General features: G+C 43.8%; 1 protein-coding gene across 1 annotated transcript in view; it reads left to right on the top strand.

The window, feature by feature from the left end:
* The window catches only part of LOC144755458 (uncharacterized), an 83,052-nt gene extending 76,218 nt beyond the window's left edge, over window positions 1–6,834 (top strand). The window contains exon 4 of the mRNA XM_078644452.1: window positions 1,386–6,834. Coding sequence (XP_078500578.1) covers window positions 2,517–3,461 — 945 coding nt within the window. The 5' untranslated portion in view covers window positions 1,386–2,516 and the 3' untranslated portion in view covers window positions 3,462–6,834. The remainder of the gene's footprint in view (window positions 1–1,385) is intronic.
* Window positions 6,835–19,474: the final 12,640 nt, after the last annotated feature.

The raw sequence follows: 19,474 nt of genomic DNA, 5'->3' as shown, positions 1-19,474 counted from the left end.
GTTGAGAAGGCTTGTTGGGTCCAATCCAGATACCAACACCGCAGTCATCTAGATCCTTTGGGGGACAGCTCGAATCCAGCACCTGGTCATCGTCGATGCCTCCTGGACCTCATGGCTGAAGAGACAAACTCACCTTCCTCACCTTCAAGCACCCGACATCGCCTGGTTCCTTCCTGGTACCTTCCTAGTCACTTGCTAGTGACCCAGACTCTGTCCCCTCTGCTTTCAGGTTCTTCACATCACCGATCCATCCTTGGATCCACCCGGACACTTTTCCTCTGTTTGCCTGCAGCACTTCTTTGCAGCTCTCCATAGAAAACGATGTAGAAACCCGACACGAAAAGACACCTATGCACCCGACTTCCCTGGGTGAGGTTACACAAGTACTCGGGTGCTCCCATGGGTCTTGACTCTCAAAGTGTCCTAGTTTAACAGGGTTCCATCCTTGTCCATCCGAAAGAGTCCTTAAATTGCATATTTGTAACTACTTTGTTTCCCATAGAAAGTCAATGGTAACCCGCATCTGTGTTTAGACACTGCACGCGTCTCCCATGGGCCTCCTACTTCCTAACCTTTGGTTGTTTAGTGTAGCCCCAGCGATTCCACAGGCCCCAGGCCTGATTTCTAACTCTCATGTGGTACTTATACCACTTTCTTAGTATATGGTTTGCGAGGCCCCTAGGACATAACGTATACTGTGCAGTTTACCGTATATTAACTGTGTGACTTGTATTGTATTTTTACCTCTGACCTCATAAAGAGTGCAGAGGGGTTGTGTTTAGATTAAATACATATATATTTGATATATACCTTTTGTGGTGTCCTTGCTTAACTCGCCTACTGAAGTCTTAGCCTGAAGACTGCTGGTCCATGCTACCACTAGGATAGCTTTCTATAAGGTTGAGTTTACAACCACCATCAATAAGGGTCGATTAGACCGGTGCAAGGTGCCCACTAGAACTAGTGGACATCATATGCCAGGCTAACTTCTCACAAATAGAACAAGGAAATAATGAACACTCCAAGTGTGCAGTGGAGTAAAGAACATCTGATAATTCATTAAAACTATTACAAATATGATGCCAGACGTTGCCACAGAAAGTCTAAATTGATGGTGTTGTCTGCATCTCAGAATCTGTGTCAGAATATATGTCTAACTGTGTTTCTTCCTAATATATATACTTCTTTTGCTCTCACATCCTTGAGTTCCAGTAGTTCCAAGCTCCCTTTCTACAAAGTGTCAAAGAGCTTTTTCACTACTATCAGAAATGCAACTCAAACGGATTACCAATCTTGCTTCTGTAAATGCTTTCTTGCTGCAAAGTACAAAGTCATAAATATTTTTTATTTGTGTTCATTTACAATCTCTATCTCCATTTCTACAGGTGACTGAAGCGTCAACAGAAAAATGAAGGTTTTAATTTAGTCAAACACAACATAAAAGATTATTTTAAGGAAAGTTAAAAACATTCTCGAGCTCTAGAGGAGAAACGTATTCTAAGTGCCAGTAATGGTGATGAATTTAGAGCGGAAGAAATGGCTGAATGTAAATTTGTTGTCAAATATTTAAAGAAAAATGACGATAAATGTTTACCAAGAGCCAGTTACTGAGACTGAAGAGCCTCTGAAATATGAATAGAACTCAAGTGTAAATTGAAAATCTGCATCTACTAATTGTAAAAATATTTTCGCTTAAAAGAAATATTTCAAGATCGGTTGAACAAAGAACATTGGCCAACAATGGATACCCACACAGTGCACTTGAGAATAATCAGAATTGTAAATTCTGTCTGATGGTTTATGCGAAATGCAGAGTGACACAATTGTCAGAAAGACTAATAACAGCAGTTTAAAGGAGCGAGCTTTTGTCTACGTCTTTGAGGAGAGAAGACATTGTTTTAAAAAAATGAATTGTAAATGCTCTGTGTCAAGTGCCATTCCATTTTAATATAGAAAGATTGTCCCCACCAACTCGGTCTCCTGGGTTGATCCAAGTAGTTTCAAAGTGTACCGGACCGCCAAAGTCGATCATGTACCTGCCTTAGCCATAGAGTGGCAAAGCATGTCCTGGCACAAAGTTTGAAAGGGGGCACGGCTATGTATTTCTAATTCATAAAGCCACCCTGGCGTGCCCTAATCACCTGTCATTACTTATATGAACAAATATACTTAAACGATAAACACTAAACCCCAAAGACCTTATCAGGGCTTTTAAAGCTCAGAAATCGAATCTGAAAAACTGGACTCACAAACTGAGTTTAGTTCAACTTGAGGGAACTCACCAGGGCAGAACTTGGAGAAAATGAATCCATCTTAATAAATATAAGGGGCTCCTCAGTGAAAGTTTATAAAACAGGTTAGCCATGCTGCCTTTAAAAGTAGGAAAATAATCTCCAGATAAAAGCTTTAATTAGCTAAATACAAATATTAAGAAGAGCATCTGCCGTTTATTTTAGAAGTTAATGCGGAGTATAACGTAAACGAGTACAGACTCTGGAATCAGATTCAGTCTTATCATGGCCGGTGTCCAGGAGCAAACCCAACATGAAGATTCACATAACTCGAATAAGAGTAATGGATCTGAGAACAGCTTTAGTTATCAATCCCACCCCACTAAACATGAGAGAACTCACACTGGACAGAAACCTTATCTGTGTCCTGAATGCCAAAAATGCTTCTCTCACAAATACTCCCTCATTCAACATGTAAGAATCCACACTAGTCAAAAACCTTATCAGTGCTCAGAATGCCAGAAAGACTTTCGTTACCAAACCTCTCTCATTGTACATGTGAGACGCCACACCGGAGAAAAACCTTATCAATGCAATGAATGCCAGAAAAGCTTCAGTGAGAAAGGTACTCTCACTAAACATGAGAGAACTCACACTGGACAAAAACCGTATCAGTGCTCAGAATGCGAGAAAAGCTTCAGTCAGAAAGGTAATCTCACTCAACATGAGAAAACACACACTGGGGACAAACCTTATCAGTGCTCAGAGTGCCAAAAAACCTTCAGTTGTAAGGCCAGGCTCATTTATCATGAGAACGTCCACACTGGGCTAAATCCTTATCAGTGCTCGGAGTGCCAGAAAAGCTTCAGGCAGAAATCCTCTCTCACTCAACATGAGTACACTCACACTGGGCTAAAACTGTATCAGTGCACTGAATGCCAGAAAAGCTTTAATAAAAAAAACAGTCTCATTAAACATGAGAGAACTCACACTGGGGTAAAACCTTATCAGTGCACTGAATGCCAGAAAAGCTTCAATAAGAAAAGTAATCTCACTCGACATAAGATAACACACACTGGGTACAAACCTTATCAGTGCTCGGAATGGCAAAAACGTTTCAGTTATAAGACCAGTCTCATTCAACATGAGAGAATCCATACCGGGCAAAAACCTTATCAGTGCTCTGAATGTGACAAAAACTTCCATTATAAATGCAACCCATGTACATGAGAGAATCAGTGTGGGAGAGTATAAGGTGCTCTGTGTCAACCCCTGGGGAGGAGGTTTCATTATTGCAGAACATTCACATAAGGCAGCCTCAAAGACATCAATCTATTGATTGTCCTACAAACCGTCTACTGAGAAAAACACACAGCGAGGGATGGAAACGCTTGAATTAACCTTATTCCTTAGTAACTATTTGGATTTCATTCCATTCTGTGTGTTTTGCTCCCAGTGTTAATAAGTCATGGCACCAACTCACAAGGGCGAGTTAATCCTGAACTTTGAGGCCACACCCCTATGATCAGGAATTTAAGTAACTTCAAACTATTTCTAGGATAAATGAGCCTCACCAGGGAGCTGCAGCAGGAGTCCCTTTGTCATGGGTCTCTTGGGAACGACACTCTGTTAATGCCTGTGCCACGTAGGGCTGATCATTGAGAAAAACTAAAAGTGATGGAACGACTGGTAGTTACTCTCTGCAACATCCCGCCACATCTTTCTCTAGTCTTTGTGCAACTACAGTCAGGGCCAACCCTATGCAAACCATTCTTGGCCTCACCATAAATAGTCCTAAACACTTTTGTTCTGAGGGGACACGGCCTAGTATTATAATGATCCACTATTATCATTTCCTTTTTGCTACAAATAGAACCTGCTTCCCATCTGCTGAGAACTGACCCACGAGCTTTAGAATCACATCAGATACATCCAAGAGAGTCTCACCGATAGTCAGGCCTATTCATGAACTGCAATAGGATAGTACTACAAAATGTGATTCACAAACCTATGTGTGCCTCTCCCATCTTTTTCTGGTTGGAGTTGTCGGCCTTGTCTGCCCAGTTTCCACACTTTAGTATACCTTTTAGTAGTAAATGTGGAAGGGACAGAGGGGAGTGGCTGTAAAATGGAAAATACTTATGAATAAAGGTGAGAGGCTAAGGGAGGAGTTTAGGGAAGAACAAGCACTCTCCCACAAAGGAGTAAGCCCATTTCTATTTACAAGACACACTTCTGACGTTACTCCAGCCATAATGTACCTAAAACAGTCTTTAATGTACTCCAAATCACACATAGCCATCCGCTGGAACTGCAACACCCTCCCTAAATAATAATGGAGTTAGGGCCGCTAAATAAAATCTTATAAGAAATAATGTTAAATTTAATACTGTAAACTAGTTACAAATCTGAATCAATGGAATTTAATGGCATAAAATATCTAAAAAGAATTTTTTTAATTATTTTAAGATGTTTTAATTTAAGCACTAATACAGCATTAAATTTATAGTAAAGTATAATTTATCTTTTTTATCCTCATTCCACTGTCAGTCGCTGTCCAACTCTAGTTATCCTAGTCGATGGACTCAGATACTCCTTACTCTAGGTACGACTGCATGTCTTGCTGAATGGTATTATACACTAGACGGTCCGGCCTCAACTCAGCAAAGTTATGGTGTAATTATTGGACAAATAGGATTTTCTTGCAGGTTACAAAAGGAGTCCTATGCTTTGCAGCTTCTTTATTGTTACACGCTAGGTCTAGTTGACTCACATGCCATGAACTTATGCTTGTTGTCTGCTCCCGTCACACTGCACCTCCTGCAACCTGGGACTACTTGGGAGAACTTAGCCAATCTCTGGGGTGTCCAGTGGACTCTGGGGAGAGTGAAGAGATGGTTTTGCTTCAGCCGTACAGACTTTACTGTTTTAGCAATAATATTTCTATATACTTCCAGAGGTCTTCCTCAGCCAGCTACAACAGGTCTTTCTCCCATATCTGGTTTTTATCTATATTCTTCTTGTCCTCTGCAACCACCATGCCCCAGTACCACAAAGATACTTCCTTTTGAATCCATTTCTTCTCATTTGAGAGGGTTTTGTGTTCCCAGTGCTCTATTTTTGCTACTCCCTGAACTGCCCACCATGAACAAAGCTGCAGTTATTTCAACTTGGAGATTTCCCTTTGCAATAACAACGGAGGGCCTTCCTTGCAATAGAGGTGTCACTCGACCGCAGATCCCCCCCAGGTGCTAAAGTTTAACGTTTGTAGTGGGAAACTGAGTTCATCCCTCAACCACGCAGAAGTCCCAGTCTGTATAGCAGTGGTTCCCAAGATTCTTCCTTAAGTGCACCCAGCCCTTGAGTGCTGACAAAGGGACTTTCAGACTCACTTCCTTAGAACATTTTAGATCCCCGAACTTATATAAACATTTCTCAGCACTCAGGAATGTCAACATACCAGAATACACATGGCCAAGCTTTGACTGATCTAGCGTCCTAGCTAAAGATCTAACCTTTTTAAACTGAAAAGCAAAGCAGGAGATCTGTGAATCTGGCGAGGCTTAAGCTGGCGTGAAAATGGAGGAGCGAAGAGATCTGGGAGCCTCCTGTTAAGTTTAAATTCCCCGCCAAGTTGAAGGTTATGTGTAATAATGAGATGCACAGTCTTAGGGAGGGGAGAGAATGCCAATGAATTAATCAGAAAAATTAAGTTAACAGCAGGAAGAGCCAGAAAGAGGTTAAGATCTGAAGAACAGTCTACTGGAGGGTAATGTAGGTAGGTCTCCAGCAGTAGTAGATAGTGGAATGTGTGAGATAAGCAGGATGAATCCCTGGAGCTCCCTGCGAATGGCGTCAACCTGTCGTCATGTTCCCCTTGCCTTCCTCACTTTGTAAAGTACAATTTAATAGTTATTAAAACATAATACAAATGTTACTTTAGGTGGGAACATTTTAATTTAAGCTTACGAAAAAAGTCATCATTTTGAATAGATTCAACTTAACCTCATGCGTGCGGCACATTTTCCCGCCATACGCTGAGTTTTTTAAAAACCCGCGGTTCGTCAGGAGCGTACGACAGGCGTACCTCATGACGAGCTGAGCTCGTCATGAGCGTCGAAGGGGTTAATTGGGGCTCGCTCTGTAAAAACATAAGAAAAATGTAAAAAGTTAATTAAACATGAAATAAATGTCCTTTTTATGTGAAATATATATGTAAATACATTTTAGATACTTTAAATATAGAACAAAATAAAAAATGCTACAACTCTTGGAACTTGTATTTTAATTAAATAGGTAATTAATTTTAAATGGGTTAAATAAACTATTTTTTAAAGAGTTGTTTTGAAAAATACCACCTAAAATGTATTTATTGTATTTTTTCGTAATGTACTGAGAATTGCTTCACGTATCTGTTGAGTGGACACTGCTTTACAAAAAGTTATGTGTAGAATGATTTGAAATTATTTTTGAAATTGTTACAATATTTTTTTAAATTAAAAGGTTCATATTTTATCATGAAGTAATTATTTTTAAAATGTATGTAATTTTGTAACATTCTTTTGAATATATGTATATGCAGGCACAATAAATAATTGCAATTTATCTTTATTTCCTATTTAGTTCTATTTTTAAGTGTCTGTCTTCAATATTTTATAAGGGAGGGTTATGTCTGGTGTTTCACTTTCTATTGCTCCACTTTGGATGTAGTAAGTTACATTTGTAAATTTTGCCCCACCTCGGTTTAATGACGTGGTGACGCGCAGGTCTTGAGTAACTTTACACTCGTATTGGTGAATAGCTAAAAGTAGCACAGTTACTCTAGGAGCGTCCTAGCATGTGTAGTGTACTCACAGGTGTAAGATAACTTTGTGAATAGCTTTTCGAGGCATCCATCTCGACCTGAGTCTTTAATTTTTGTAGTAAACCTCAATGGGACGCGGGTACTTGGGCTGTTATTAGAGCGAATGGGAGGATCCTGCACGAAGACCACAGCACTTGTCCAATGTGTTTGTTTGACTGAGGAGCGGCAACGAATATCTTGAAGTCATTTTCTTGGACTTGCAACATCACTCAGACTCCTGAGTAGAAGAAGGAGAAATAACCTGATTCTACATTAGTAGGATCATGTTATTTCTCCTTGTTGTTAACCATGTTATCATGATTTGCTTTTATATTTTTCTTTCTCCTCTTCCTGCCACCTGATTTTGTCATGTTCACAGCCACATTGCCAATGAAATGTACTTTGCTGTTGAAAGGTTCTAAGGTCTTATTCTTCATGTACATTTTTATATGATGAACAGTTGTTTTTCCTCGCTGTACAGCTACAGTGTAAGCACTGAATACTAAAATTCTCAGATTCTTGCAACTTGATCTGTCCTTATTGGTATTCCACCTTTCCACTTGGATAACTGAGATATGGGTCGAATCATTGATTGACCCTTGAACCTCCTGTGTTACAAGTTTGATATTTGTACCGTAGGCGTGAGCTCTTGTACGAGGTGAGACATCACAAGAGGGGTTTGTGATCAGAACAGGGATAAGAGAGAGGTGAGACATCACAAGAGGGGTTCGTGATCAGAGCAGGGATAAGAGAGGTGAGACATCACAAGAGGGGTTTGTGATCAGAGCAGGGATAAGAGAGAGGTGAGACATCACAAGAGGGGTTTGTGGTCAGAGCAGGGATAAGAGAGAGGTGAGACATCACAAGAGGGGTTTGTGGTCAGAGCAGGGATAAGAGAGAGGTGAGACATCACAAGAGGGGTTTGTCATCAGAGCAGGGATAAGAGAGGTGAGACATCACAAGAGGGGTTTGTGATCAGAGCAGGGATAAGAGAGGTGAGACATCACAAGAGAGGTTTGTAATCAGAGCAGGGATAAGAGAGAGGTGAGACATCACAAGAGGGGTTTGTGACCAGAGCAGGGATAAGAGAGAGGTGAGACATCACAAGAGGGGTTTGTCTTCAGAGCAGGGATAAGAGAGAGGCGAGACATCACAAGAGAGGTTTGTCATCAGAGCAGGGATAAGAGAGGTGAGACATCACAAGAGAGGTTTGTGGTCAGAGCAGGGATAAGAGAGAGGTGAGACATCACAAGAGGGGTTTGTGATCAGAGCAGGGATAAGAGAGGTGAGACATCACAAGAGGGGTTTGTGATCAGAGCAGGGATAAGAGAGAGGTGAGACATCACAAGAGGGGTTTGTGGTCAGAGCAGGGATAAGAGAGAGGTGAGACATCACAAGAGGGATTTGTGGTCAGAGCAGGGATAAGAGAGAGGTGAGACATCACAAGAGGGGTTTGTCATCAGAGCAGGGATAAGAGAGGTGAGACATCACAAGAGGGGTTTGTGATCAGAGCAGGGATAAGAGAGAGGTGAGACATCACAAGAGGGGTTTGTGATCAGAGCAGGGATAAGAGAGAGGTGAGACATCACAAGAGGGGTTTGTGATCAGAGCAGGGATAAGAGAGGTGAGACATCACAAGAGGGGTTTGTCATCAGAGCAGGGATAAGAGAGGTGAGACATCACAAGAGGGGTTTGTGATCAGAGCAGGGATAAGAGAGAGGTGAGACATCACAAGAGGGGTTTGTGGTCAGAACAGGGATAAGAGAGAGGTGAGACATCACAAGAGAGGTTTGTCATCAGAGCAGGGATATGAGAGGTGAGACATCACAAGAGGGGTTTATGATCAGACCAGGGATAAGAGAGGTGAGACATCACAAGAGGGGTTTGTGATCAGAGCAGGGATAAGAGAGGTGAGACATCACAAGAGGGGTTTGTCATCAGAGCAGGGATAAGAGAGAGGTGAGACATCACAAGAGGGGTTTGTCATCAGAGCAGGGATAAGAGAGAGGTGAGACATCACAAGAGGGGTTTGTGATCAGAGCAGGGATAAGAGAGGTGAGACATCACAAGAGGGGTTTGTCATCAGAGCAGGGATAAGAGAGGTGAGACATCACAAGAGGGGTTTGTGATCAGAGCAGGGATAAGAGAGAGGTGAGACATCACAAGAGGGGTTTGTCATCAGAGCAGGGATAAGAGAGGTGAGACATCACAAGAGGGGTTTGTGATCAGAGCAGGGATAAGAGAGGTGAGACATCACAAGAGGGGTTTGTCATCAGAGCAGGGATAAGAGAGAGGTGAGACATCACAAGAGGGGTTTGTCATCAGAGCAGGGATAAGAGAGGTGAGACATCACAAGAGGGGTTTGTGATCAGAGCAGGGATAAGAGAGAGGTGAGACATCACAAGAGGGGTTTGTCATCAGAGCAGGGATAAGAGAGGTGAGACATCACAAGAGGGGTTTGTGATCAGAGCAGGGATAAGAGAGGTGAGACATCACAAGAGAGGTTTGTCATCAGAGCAGGGATGAGAGAGGTGAGACATCACACGAGGGGTTTGTGGTCAGAGCAGGGATAAGAGAGAGGTGAGACATCACAAGAGGGGTTTGTGATCAGAGCAGGGATGAGAGAGGTGAGACATCACACGAGGGGTTTGTGGTCAGAGCAGGGATAAGAGAGAGGTGAGACATCACAAGAGGGGTTTGTCATCAGAGCAGGGATATGAGAGGTGAGACATCACAAGAGAGGTTTGTGATCAGAGCAGGGATAAGAGAGGAGAGACATCACAAGAGGGGTTTTGTGATCAGAGCAGGGATAAGAGAGAGGTGAGACATCACAAGAGGGGTTTGTGATCAGAGCAGGGATAAGAGAGAGGTGAGACATCACAAGAGGGGTTTGTCATCAGAGCAGGGATAGAGAGAGGTGAGACATCACAAGAGGGGTTTGTCATCAGAGCAGGGATAAGAGAGGTGAGACATCACAAGAGGGGTTTGTGGTCAGAGCAGGGATAAGAGAGAGGCGAGACATCACAAGAGGGGTTTGTCATCAGAGCAGGGATAAGAGAGGTGAGACATCACAAGAGGGGTTTGTCATCAGAGCAGGGATATGAGAGGTGAGACATCACAAGAGGAGTTTGTGATCAGAGCAGGGATAAGAGAGGTGAGACATCACAAGAGAGGTTTGTGATCAGAGCAGGGATAAGAGAGGAGAGACATCACAAGAGGGGTTTGTGATCAGAGCAGGGATAAGAGAGAGGTGAGACATCACAAGAGGGGTTTGTGATCAGAGCAGGGATAAGAGAGAGGTGAGACATCACAAGAGGGGTTTGTGATCAGAGCAGGGATAAGAGAGGAGAGACATCACAAGAGGGGTTTCTGATCAGAGCAGGGATAAGAGAGAGGTGAGACATCACAAGAGGGGTTTGTGATCAGAGCAGGGATAAGAGAGAGGTGAGACATCACAAGAGGGGTTTTTCATCAGAGCAGGGATAAGAGATGTGGAAAAGTAAATTTTGCCATGTTCTGTGTCCCTACGCGTCCTCCATCATATGTTATGTGTGCATGATTAATATGCATATGTATTCCCTCTGTTCGATTAAAGACGCAATTATAGTTGTGTCCATCTCCAGTATGCCTGTTCCCAGTCCTCGTGAATACTACGAATATCAGGCCTATGTAAAGTCACGTTGCCACGTTTCTCAGTGTGCACGTTATTTCATTGTAAAGTCCCCGTTTCTAGGCCTCAAAAGGGCCCGGACACCAGATTTCAGCTCCTGTCTCCTGAGCCCTCGCTGAGGAGCGATACAGCCCCCACCTGTGTTCCGGACCCTTCACTTACTTCCTGCCTCACAGTGCCCGGCTCAGCCTGGCTCTGTCTCTGAGTCTGCCAAGAGTATGTTATGATTCTAGTTATCAGTCCAGCCCTCCTTCTCTGCATTCCTAAGCTACTGAACTGCATCAATAGTTTCCGTCATTGTCTAGCCTTTACGTCTCCATGTAAGAGAAAATACTGTATTAATGGTCATTTAATATTCTTCATCACGCACTACATGTAGAATAATGCATGCTCCAGTCTTAGAGTCTGTTAGCCTTTACCCCGATAACTTTTGGATTCTATCAACATGTTCTCTAAACATCAGATACTAGATACTGTTTAGGTACATGTCGCCCTGACTCTCCAGACTTCAGTCTCTGCTCCTAGCACAGAGTTCATAGCCCCCAGCTTCTCCTAGTAACACGTCATTGCCAGTTTGCGCGCACCATTAGGTTAGAGGTCCCGGCTCCTTAGGTAGCCCCCTCCATGTTTCCGCCCCATTCATGACATATTCTGTTACGTTTACATCACATGTCTATGTATACGCCTCTTGTTACACCTACTTTTACCCTTATCTTTCGCGACTGCTATTGACCACACCCACTGCTCCGCCTATCCTATGTACTGTAATGCAACTGTTTTAGTATATATGTTCGTGTATTGTTATTAAAAGCTAGCGCGCTCATTCCAGATCCTGCCCCGGGCAGCTGCCCGGCCTTGCCATCCCATTCCTGTGCAGGTTGTCCTGTTCCTGTCCTTTATGCTGTAATAAACCTGCAAACTCCTACTACCTCGAATCTTGACTCTTATTTATTGAGCTATCTGTTATTGCTATGCCTATTCAAACCTAGATCCGGTATTATTTATTTATATACCACATAATGGCGCCCGAATAGGGACTTGCCCTTTCCCCACGCGCCGGTGAAGCCACGCGTGCCCCCTGACCCTCTGCAGCCGTGACGGAACTCTTCTGCGCACCGGCAGATATTTCTGCTTCAAGTATCCCTCAGGCCCACGGAGGAGACGGAGGTGGCGGTCCAGCATCCAGACGAGGCGGTGGAGGAATGCGGCGAGTCCCGACCAGAGCCCAAGCCGAGAGTCCAAGGTCCGAGGTATCCGGAGGCCCACCCGTAACAGAAGTCCGAAGTTCGTCCGTCCGGCGTCGAAGCAGTCCAGTCCAGTCCGAGGCCTTCCGTTCTTGCTGCCCGGTGAGTACCGTTGCTGGGGTAGTATCTAGACAGGGTCAATCTAATTGACTCTGGTCCGTGGGGTTTGGTGGTACACATATCCCGAAACGAAGTGTCCATTTCGGTGGATGCGGGTCCTGACGTGTCTCTTTATGAGACCGGTGAGTTTCGTACTGTTTCAGCAGTGCATCTAGTTTCTGTTCTAGTCAGTTCTGCTCTCGAGAAAATTCATGTATTCTGTTTTCAGTATTCCAGGTGGTATTCTGTTCGAACTGTTATTTTCAATGTTCTTCATGTATTTTAATGTCGTGGTATGAGTGTGGAGTAATTATCGTGTTTATTGTGTATTGTATTGTGTCCAGATTACAGTTCAGTCATGCCGTTATTTTCAAAACTGCGTCAGTTAAAAACCAGAAAAGGTCTGCTAGAAGCCAGCAGTTCCTGTCCCGCCTAGGGACAGTCCAGGTCATTTTATGTATCAGAAGCATGGCATAAGCGCCATATTGTATCTAGATTTATGGGTAGAGTACACCAAAGAGTTGGAAGAAAAGTATAGATGGCCCGTATCAGGTACGTGGGATGCCGAGTGCATCATGAGAGTAGAAGAGGCATTATGGAAAAAGAAAGCCAGACAGTCACAGAAAGATGCCATCGAGTTATGGCGCAAAGAATCTCATAGAAGAACCGAAAAAGAAATCAGAAAGTCTGAATTAAGTAGGGAATCTTTAGAGCGAGCCCGAGAAAAAGAATTAATCGAGATAGGGGAACGAGTTAAAACTGAACAGTCAGACAGACAGAGGAACGCCCTCATTAAGGGTATGTATCCTCTTCTTGCCGAGGGCTTGCCAAAAGCGACCCCGGAGGCATCCAGTAATTTCCCGCCACCATTAGTTCCGACCAAGCTACGTCACAAACCGACCGCAGCTGATATTTTCATCTCGTCCTATTTGGACGACACAGTCCCGGAATATGCAAATCCTGTTCCTGTTCCACCAGTCCCTGTAAAGCAGGCAATTCCTGTTCCCCCAGACACCGGAGTACCTGCTACGGTACCCCCGGTCCAGCCCGCCATACAAGTCCAGCCTGCATTTCAATTTCCCACTCTGCCAATACGAAGAGTATCAGTCGACGATTCCAGTTTAGGGGCCGCAGGAGGAGGTCCTCCTGGTACCCGCCACCACACCAACGTAAAACGTTGGCCGAGTTACATGAATGTGCGTCACAGCGTACGCCCAAATATCAGTCCGCTGCAGATATCCGACGAGTCCTTACTGAATGTCGCTATGATCCAGTCACAGGTGATGATAGTATGATTCTATATTCCATACGTGTAAGACGGGTGACCGGGTATTTGGACACCCTACCAGATATGAAAGAAGATCTAGACAGAATATATCGTTTCATCCGTACAGGGAATGATCCAGAAAGTATTAGTGACGTCATGTGCCAAAGAAAAGCTGAAGTCCAGCTCATGTTATTAAAGTTTCTGATTAATTGTCTAATAAGAGAACAAGATTATCCGACCAAAAATCAAGTCGAAATGAGAACCCTGACAAGGTGGAGTGATAATATAGCCGACGGTAAGCACAGAACTATCGGTAGTATAGAGAGTATGTACAAGAAAATTCGTAAGGAAATAATAAGGTTACACGATCAACGTAAGGCAGCACAGGTAAGCGAGAAAGAAAATGACTCTCCTACGGAAGAGGTAGACGACGAGAATCCCGACAGAATAGCGTATGTAGGAAAATCTAGATTTCCAGGCCGTCATTCTCGCCTAGAACACAAGTCAGTTTTTCATCACCCAGCACCAGAACAAGGTTCTCTAGAACAAGTATTTCAAGCTACCGATCACATTCTGAAATCACGAATCGGTTATAGCGAGTTAAGTACTATGCATGAACAAGAACTAGTCCGATCAGCGGTCCGATGGATTACTGATTCTACCACTTTTCCAGACGAAATAGTGGCACAAATGTTTCTGAAATTGCCCCCAGCCGAGCAGCGACTGGCGGGTATGTATATGATCCAGCACCTCATTACTTTGTATGAGGGTCAACATTCTGATCCAGGTCCGTTACATGATGTCCTGAACGAGTTACTCCAGTATAAATGGAGAGGTTTAGGTACCGATTTAATTAGTGTCATTCTAGAACAGCGCCACAAATATAGAACGTTCTTGAACCCGCATTTTGTTCATGTCTCGCCCCCAGAAAGTAAACCCTTTTGCATAGATAGACAGAATCCGTTACGAGAAGTGCATCCAATTAAGACAGAGGGTGGTGAAATGCAACGAGTGTTTGTTTACACCCCGATTACAAAGATGGAACTCTTAGAGATGAAAAAATTAATTCCCTGTCATGATAAAGATCCAGCAGGGTTCCACCGAGAATTAAAAGACATGCTCCGTATGGGAGAATATACGTATCCAGACGTTATTAAAATGCTAAAAGTCCTATTGCCCGCAGGGGTATATGAGAAACTCAAGGAAAAGGATTGGGAGGTGGGAGAGAAAAAGATCGATTGGGCAGTTCTAGAAGCTGAAGACAAGGCACGAGTACCAGGTACCGGTCTTGGAGATAAATGTAAAGAATTACCAGAATTGTTAATACAAGTTTTGCCTAGATTATTGACAACTAGAAAAGAAGACTGGGATGCAATCTCAGCCTGTAAACAGAAGCAAGATGAGGATATTAGTGATTTTTATTCTAGATTTGAAAAATGTTTTATTATAAACAGTGGCCTCAAGACAAGTAGCGAGTCATACCCTCACCTTTTTGTTACTAAATTAGTCGAGAATTCAAGTCCACAAGTTAAGAACCGAGTTTTGAAAGTCGAAAGTACCTGGCAAGCTAGTACTCCGTCCCAGATGTTACAGATGCTTCAATACCACCAGAATAGAATCAGAGAAGAGCAAGAACACGAGAGAAAACGTATGAAAGACACGAAAATGAAAGTACTAGTTGCACAATCTGTTCCTCAAGACAGTCAGAAGAGGGGTCCGAATCAAGCCAGTCATCCTGCAGCTCCCGTTAAAGGAAACTGCAATTATTGTAAACAGCCAGGTCATTTTATAAACGAGTGTGCAGTTCTGAAACACAACATAGCTACCGGTAAGACTAAAGAAAGACCACGTCCGCTTAGACAAGAACAAGTTACACAGACTTCTCAGCCACAGAATGCACAACAGCCCGTTCCAGCACCGCAGCCTATTGCTGCAACACAGCATGTTACACAGCAGATGTACCAGTATGCACAGTCCGAGTATCCAGAATATCAGCCATATTCATGAAACAGCCTAGAGAGGGAGGTAGGCTTGCCTCTCATCGAGATACCTGTAGATCAAGAAGGTCCCTATGTTCATAGTCAAGTACTAGGGAAAGACAGAAAGTTTCTGATTGATACAGGGGCAAGTAGGACCACCATTAGTCACGCCGAAGTTCCAGGGGCTCCACTCTCAGGCTCTAGAAATGTTTCCCTTGGATTTTCAGGAAAACCTATTGTGAACGAGATATCACAGCCAGTTACTCTAGAAGTAGGTCCATTGTCCCGCACTACTGATCTGTTACTTACGAAGTCATGTCCAGAGAATTTGTTAGGCATTAAAACACTGAAAGAGTTAGGTGCAGTTATATGCTGTTCCCCAGAGGGAATACGATTGTTTCTTCGTGACTTCAAGGGTCACTATGTATTACGAGATTTTGATCCACGATTGTCTAATGTTCCGCAGCATCTATGGGCACAAGGTCCAACTGATGTTGGTTTTATGCAAATCACACCCCATCGTGTGACTCTCAAGCCAGGTGTAGTCCTGCCACGAATCAGACAGTACAGATTGCCACCTGAGGCTGTAGCAGCCTTATCCAAAATTATTGACGAGCTTATGGCTCAAGGAGTAATTGTAGAAACTGACTCCAATGTATGTAATTCTCCGATCATTCCTGTCATGAAACGTACTGATCCAAATGCACCTCCAGTATATCGATTAGTTATTGACCTTCGAGAACTCAATAAATGTATTATTCCTCAGTACCCAGTGGTCCCAGACATTTCATCCCTGTTGACAGCTATTGATTCAGAAGCATCATTTTTCACTGTCATAGACCTCAAGAATGCGTTTTTCAGTGTCCCCATTCATCCAGACAGCCAGTTTCTTTTCGGATTTTGTTTAAATGGAAGGAGCTATATGTTCACACGCGCTCCTCAAGGTTTCACAGAAAGTCCTAGTATTTACAGTCAAGCACTCAAGAGACAACTAGACAACATTCACATGCCAACTGACACTGCCCTGCTCCAGTATGTCGATGATCTACTGATCACAGCCCGTTCTGAACGTGCTTGCGAGCGAGCATCCCTTACAGTCTTGTATTTCCTAGCCGAGATGGGGCACAAGGTGTCCCCTTCTAAGCTTCAATTCTGTGTCCAGCAAGTGATCTATTTAGGCCACTTACTGTCCAAGAGGGGTAGGCAGTTGACACCAGACCGTATCCAGTTAATAGCGAGTCTTCCTCAGCCCAGGACCCAGAAGGAGGTACGTGCTTTTATCGGCCTTACTTCTTATTGTAGACAATGGATTCCTCAGTATGCATTTCTAGCTAAACCACTGATACAGTTAACGACACAGGAGGCAGCCGTATCGACTGTCCTCCCTTGGACATCTGAACATACACTTAGTTTCAATGAGTTAAAGAAAGCTTTATGTCAAGCTCCAGTTCTAGCAACACCGAACTACAGTAAGCCTTTTACACTTTTCGTCACTGAACGCGAAGGTACCGCATTATCTGTCCTCACACAAGATCAAGCAGGACAGTACAAGCCTTGTGCTTATTTTTCGAGCACATTAGATCCTGTAGCCCAGGCTCTGCCTGTGTGCCTCAAGTCAGTTGCAGCCACAGCACTAGCTATCAGACAAAGTGATTCCATAGTGTTAGGACACTCCCTGACAGTACAAGTTCCACACTCCGTGGAAGTTCTTTTAAACCGAACACAAACTCAGCACTTGACAATTGCACGTTTAACAGGTTATGAATTGACACTGTTCCAGCCACACATAGAAATCAGACGCTGCAACGTTTTAAATCCTGCTACACTGTTACCGTCAGTTACTTCGAATCCTGCCACACACGACTGTGTGGAAGTAGTCAACATTACGACTAAGCCAAGACAAGATCTGACAGATATTCCATTACCAGATCCCGACCTGACACTTTATGTGGATGGTTCATGCATGAGAACAAGTACAGGAGAACTAGTAGCCGCGTATGCAGTGACTACTGACACTGAAGTAATTGAAACACACCGTATTGACACCCTGTCTGCTCAAGCAGCAGAGCTAGTTGCTCTGACTCAAGCCTGCATACACGCCAAGGACCTGAAAGTTAATGTTTACACAGATTCACGTTATGCATTTGGAGTCGTACACGACTTCGGAGTGCTCTGGCAGGAGAGAGGTTTCATGACTTCTCATGGAACCAAGATTCAGCATGGTCTCCTTATTCAGGCTCTGTTAGATGCCATACATTTACCGACATCTATTGCTATCATGAAGTGCAAAGCACATACGAAAGTTACTGACACTATTTCTCAGGGTAATGATCTAGCAGATCACACAGCCAAGCTTACAGCACAGACTCCAGACATTTCAGTTAATCCAACACAGACACATACTCCAGATCCGACTACCTGTATGACAGTTAAGGACCCTACTCAAGATGTCATAGATATCCAGTTACATGCTACTCCTGATGAAATCAAGAAATGGTCCGAACAAGGAGGGGTCCAGACAGATCAGGGATGGGTAACGAAGGGTAGAACCACATGGTTTCTCCCCGACTCTATGGTTCAAGTTATTGTTAATACCGCACATAGTCCAGCACATTTAGGAGAAAAAGCTATGTTAGCCAGTATCCAGAACATTTGGTTCAACAAGCATTTACGAGCTGCAGCCAAGCAGAAAGTCCGTACCTGTATGATATGTTGCCAGTTTAATCCAGGTAAAAGTGTCCCGGTGGAACAAGGTGGATTCCAGCCGCCTGACCACCCTTTTGAAGTCCTCCAAATGGATTACATTCAGATGGAGCGATGTCGAGGTTTCAAGTATGTCCTTGTAGTTGTATGCGCTTTGTCAAGGTGGACAGAGGCATATCCAGTCCCAGATTACACAGCCGCGACCACTGCCAAGCAGTTGGTTCGTGAGTTCTTCCCCCGTTATGGACTCCCTAGAGTCGTATATTCTGATAACGGCCAGCCATTCTCATCCGAGTTGATGAAACATGTTTCCCTTTTGTTAGGGTACCAGTGGAAGTTCCATTGTGTACGCCATCCTGAAGCAGCCGGTCTCGTAGAGAGACATAACCAGACTTTGAAAATCCGCATTGCAAAAGTATGTCAAGAGAAAGGTGTGGACTGGCTAGTAGCTCTGCCTGTTGCTTTGTTTTACATGCGCATGGTCGCACATTCCAGATCAGGTCTGTCCCCGTACGAGGTCGTATTCGGCCGCCCCCCTAACATGTGGGGTACACCCAGACCCCGAAGTATTACCGATGTTTCAAGTAATATGCTGACAGATTACCTAGCTTCCTTGATGTCTGCCCTCAACTCTTGTCGTTCACAGGTTGCCGCCGCATTTCCAGACAATACCGAAGTGGCACCGCATGAAATCGTTCCCGGATCCATGGTCCTAGTGAGAAACTTTGATCGTTCAAGTCCGCTGGAGCCTCGCTGGAAGGAGCCCCGACAGGTCCTCCTCACCACCCGTACAGCCGTGAAGTTGGAGGGAAGGAAAGGCTGGGTGCATCTTTCGCATATCAAGAAATGTTATGGACTGAAACCTGTTTCAAAGAACATTTCCGAGGATTCTAAAGACTGCCAAAGTACTATTCTTAAGGACTGTCCCGCAAAAGACATTGACACGAACCCTTCCCTGTTAGAGATAACTCCGCAACAGGAGTATAAGAAAAAGTTAAGGTCTAGTAAAATAAGTCAGCCAGTTTGATTGTCTAAGTCCTCCCCTAGGTGAAACGGTTAGACCGGTTTCTGACATGTATAAAATAGACCCCCATAGTGAGAGAGTTAGTCAAAACTCAATCCGATGTATCGTTTTTCTAAGTTTCGTTTTGTTTCTCAGCATTATGATTTCCTGCACCAGTTATGCATTCTACTTGTATTTTCCAGTTTCTCATGTAAATAAGTCTTCTAATGTTACAGTAGAGCACACGTTTAGTGATCTGCCTCCTCATGAACTCTCTTATCGCCTCGCTATGCGCAACAATTCTTTTATCCGCATGTTACATTATTCACACCAGACCAGCAATGCCACTAATTGTTGGGTGTGTGGTCGACTCCCCCCTTTCCAGACACCGAAGGGAGTTCTGCCACTTTTTCCTTATCCATTTTCACATAATGG

The sequence above is a fragment of the Lissotriton helveticus genome, chromosome 1_1 (assembly GCF_964261635.1).
Source record: "Lissotriton helveticus chromosome 1_1, aLisHel1.1, whole genome shotgun sequence".
Lineage (NCBI taxonomy): Eukaryota > Metazoa > Chordata > Amphibia > Caudata > Salamandridae > Lissotriton > Lissotriton helveticus.
This window is presented reverse-complemented; position numbering and strand designations above follow the sequence as displayed.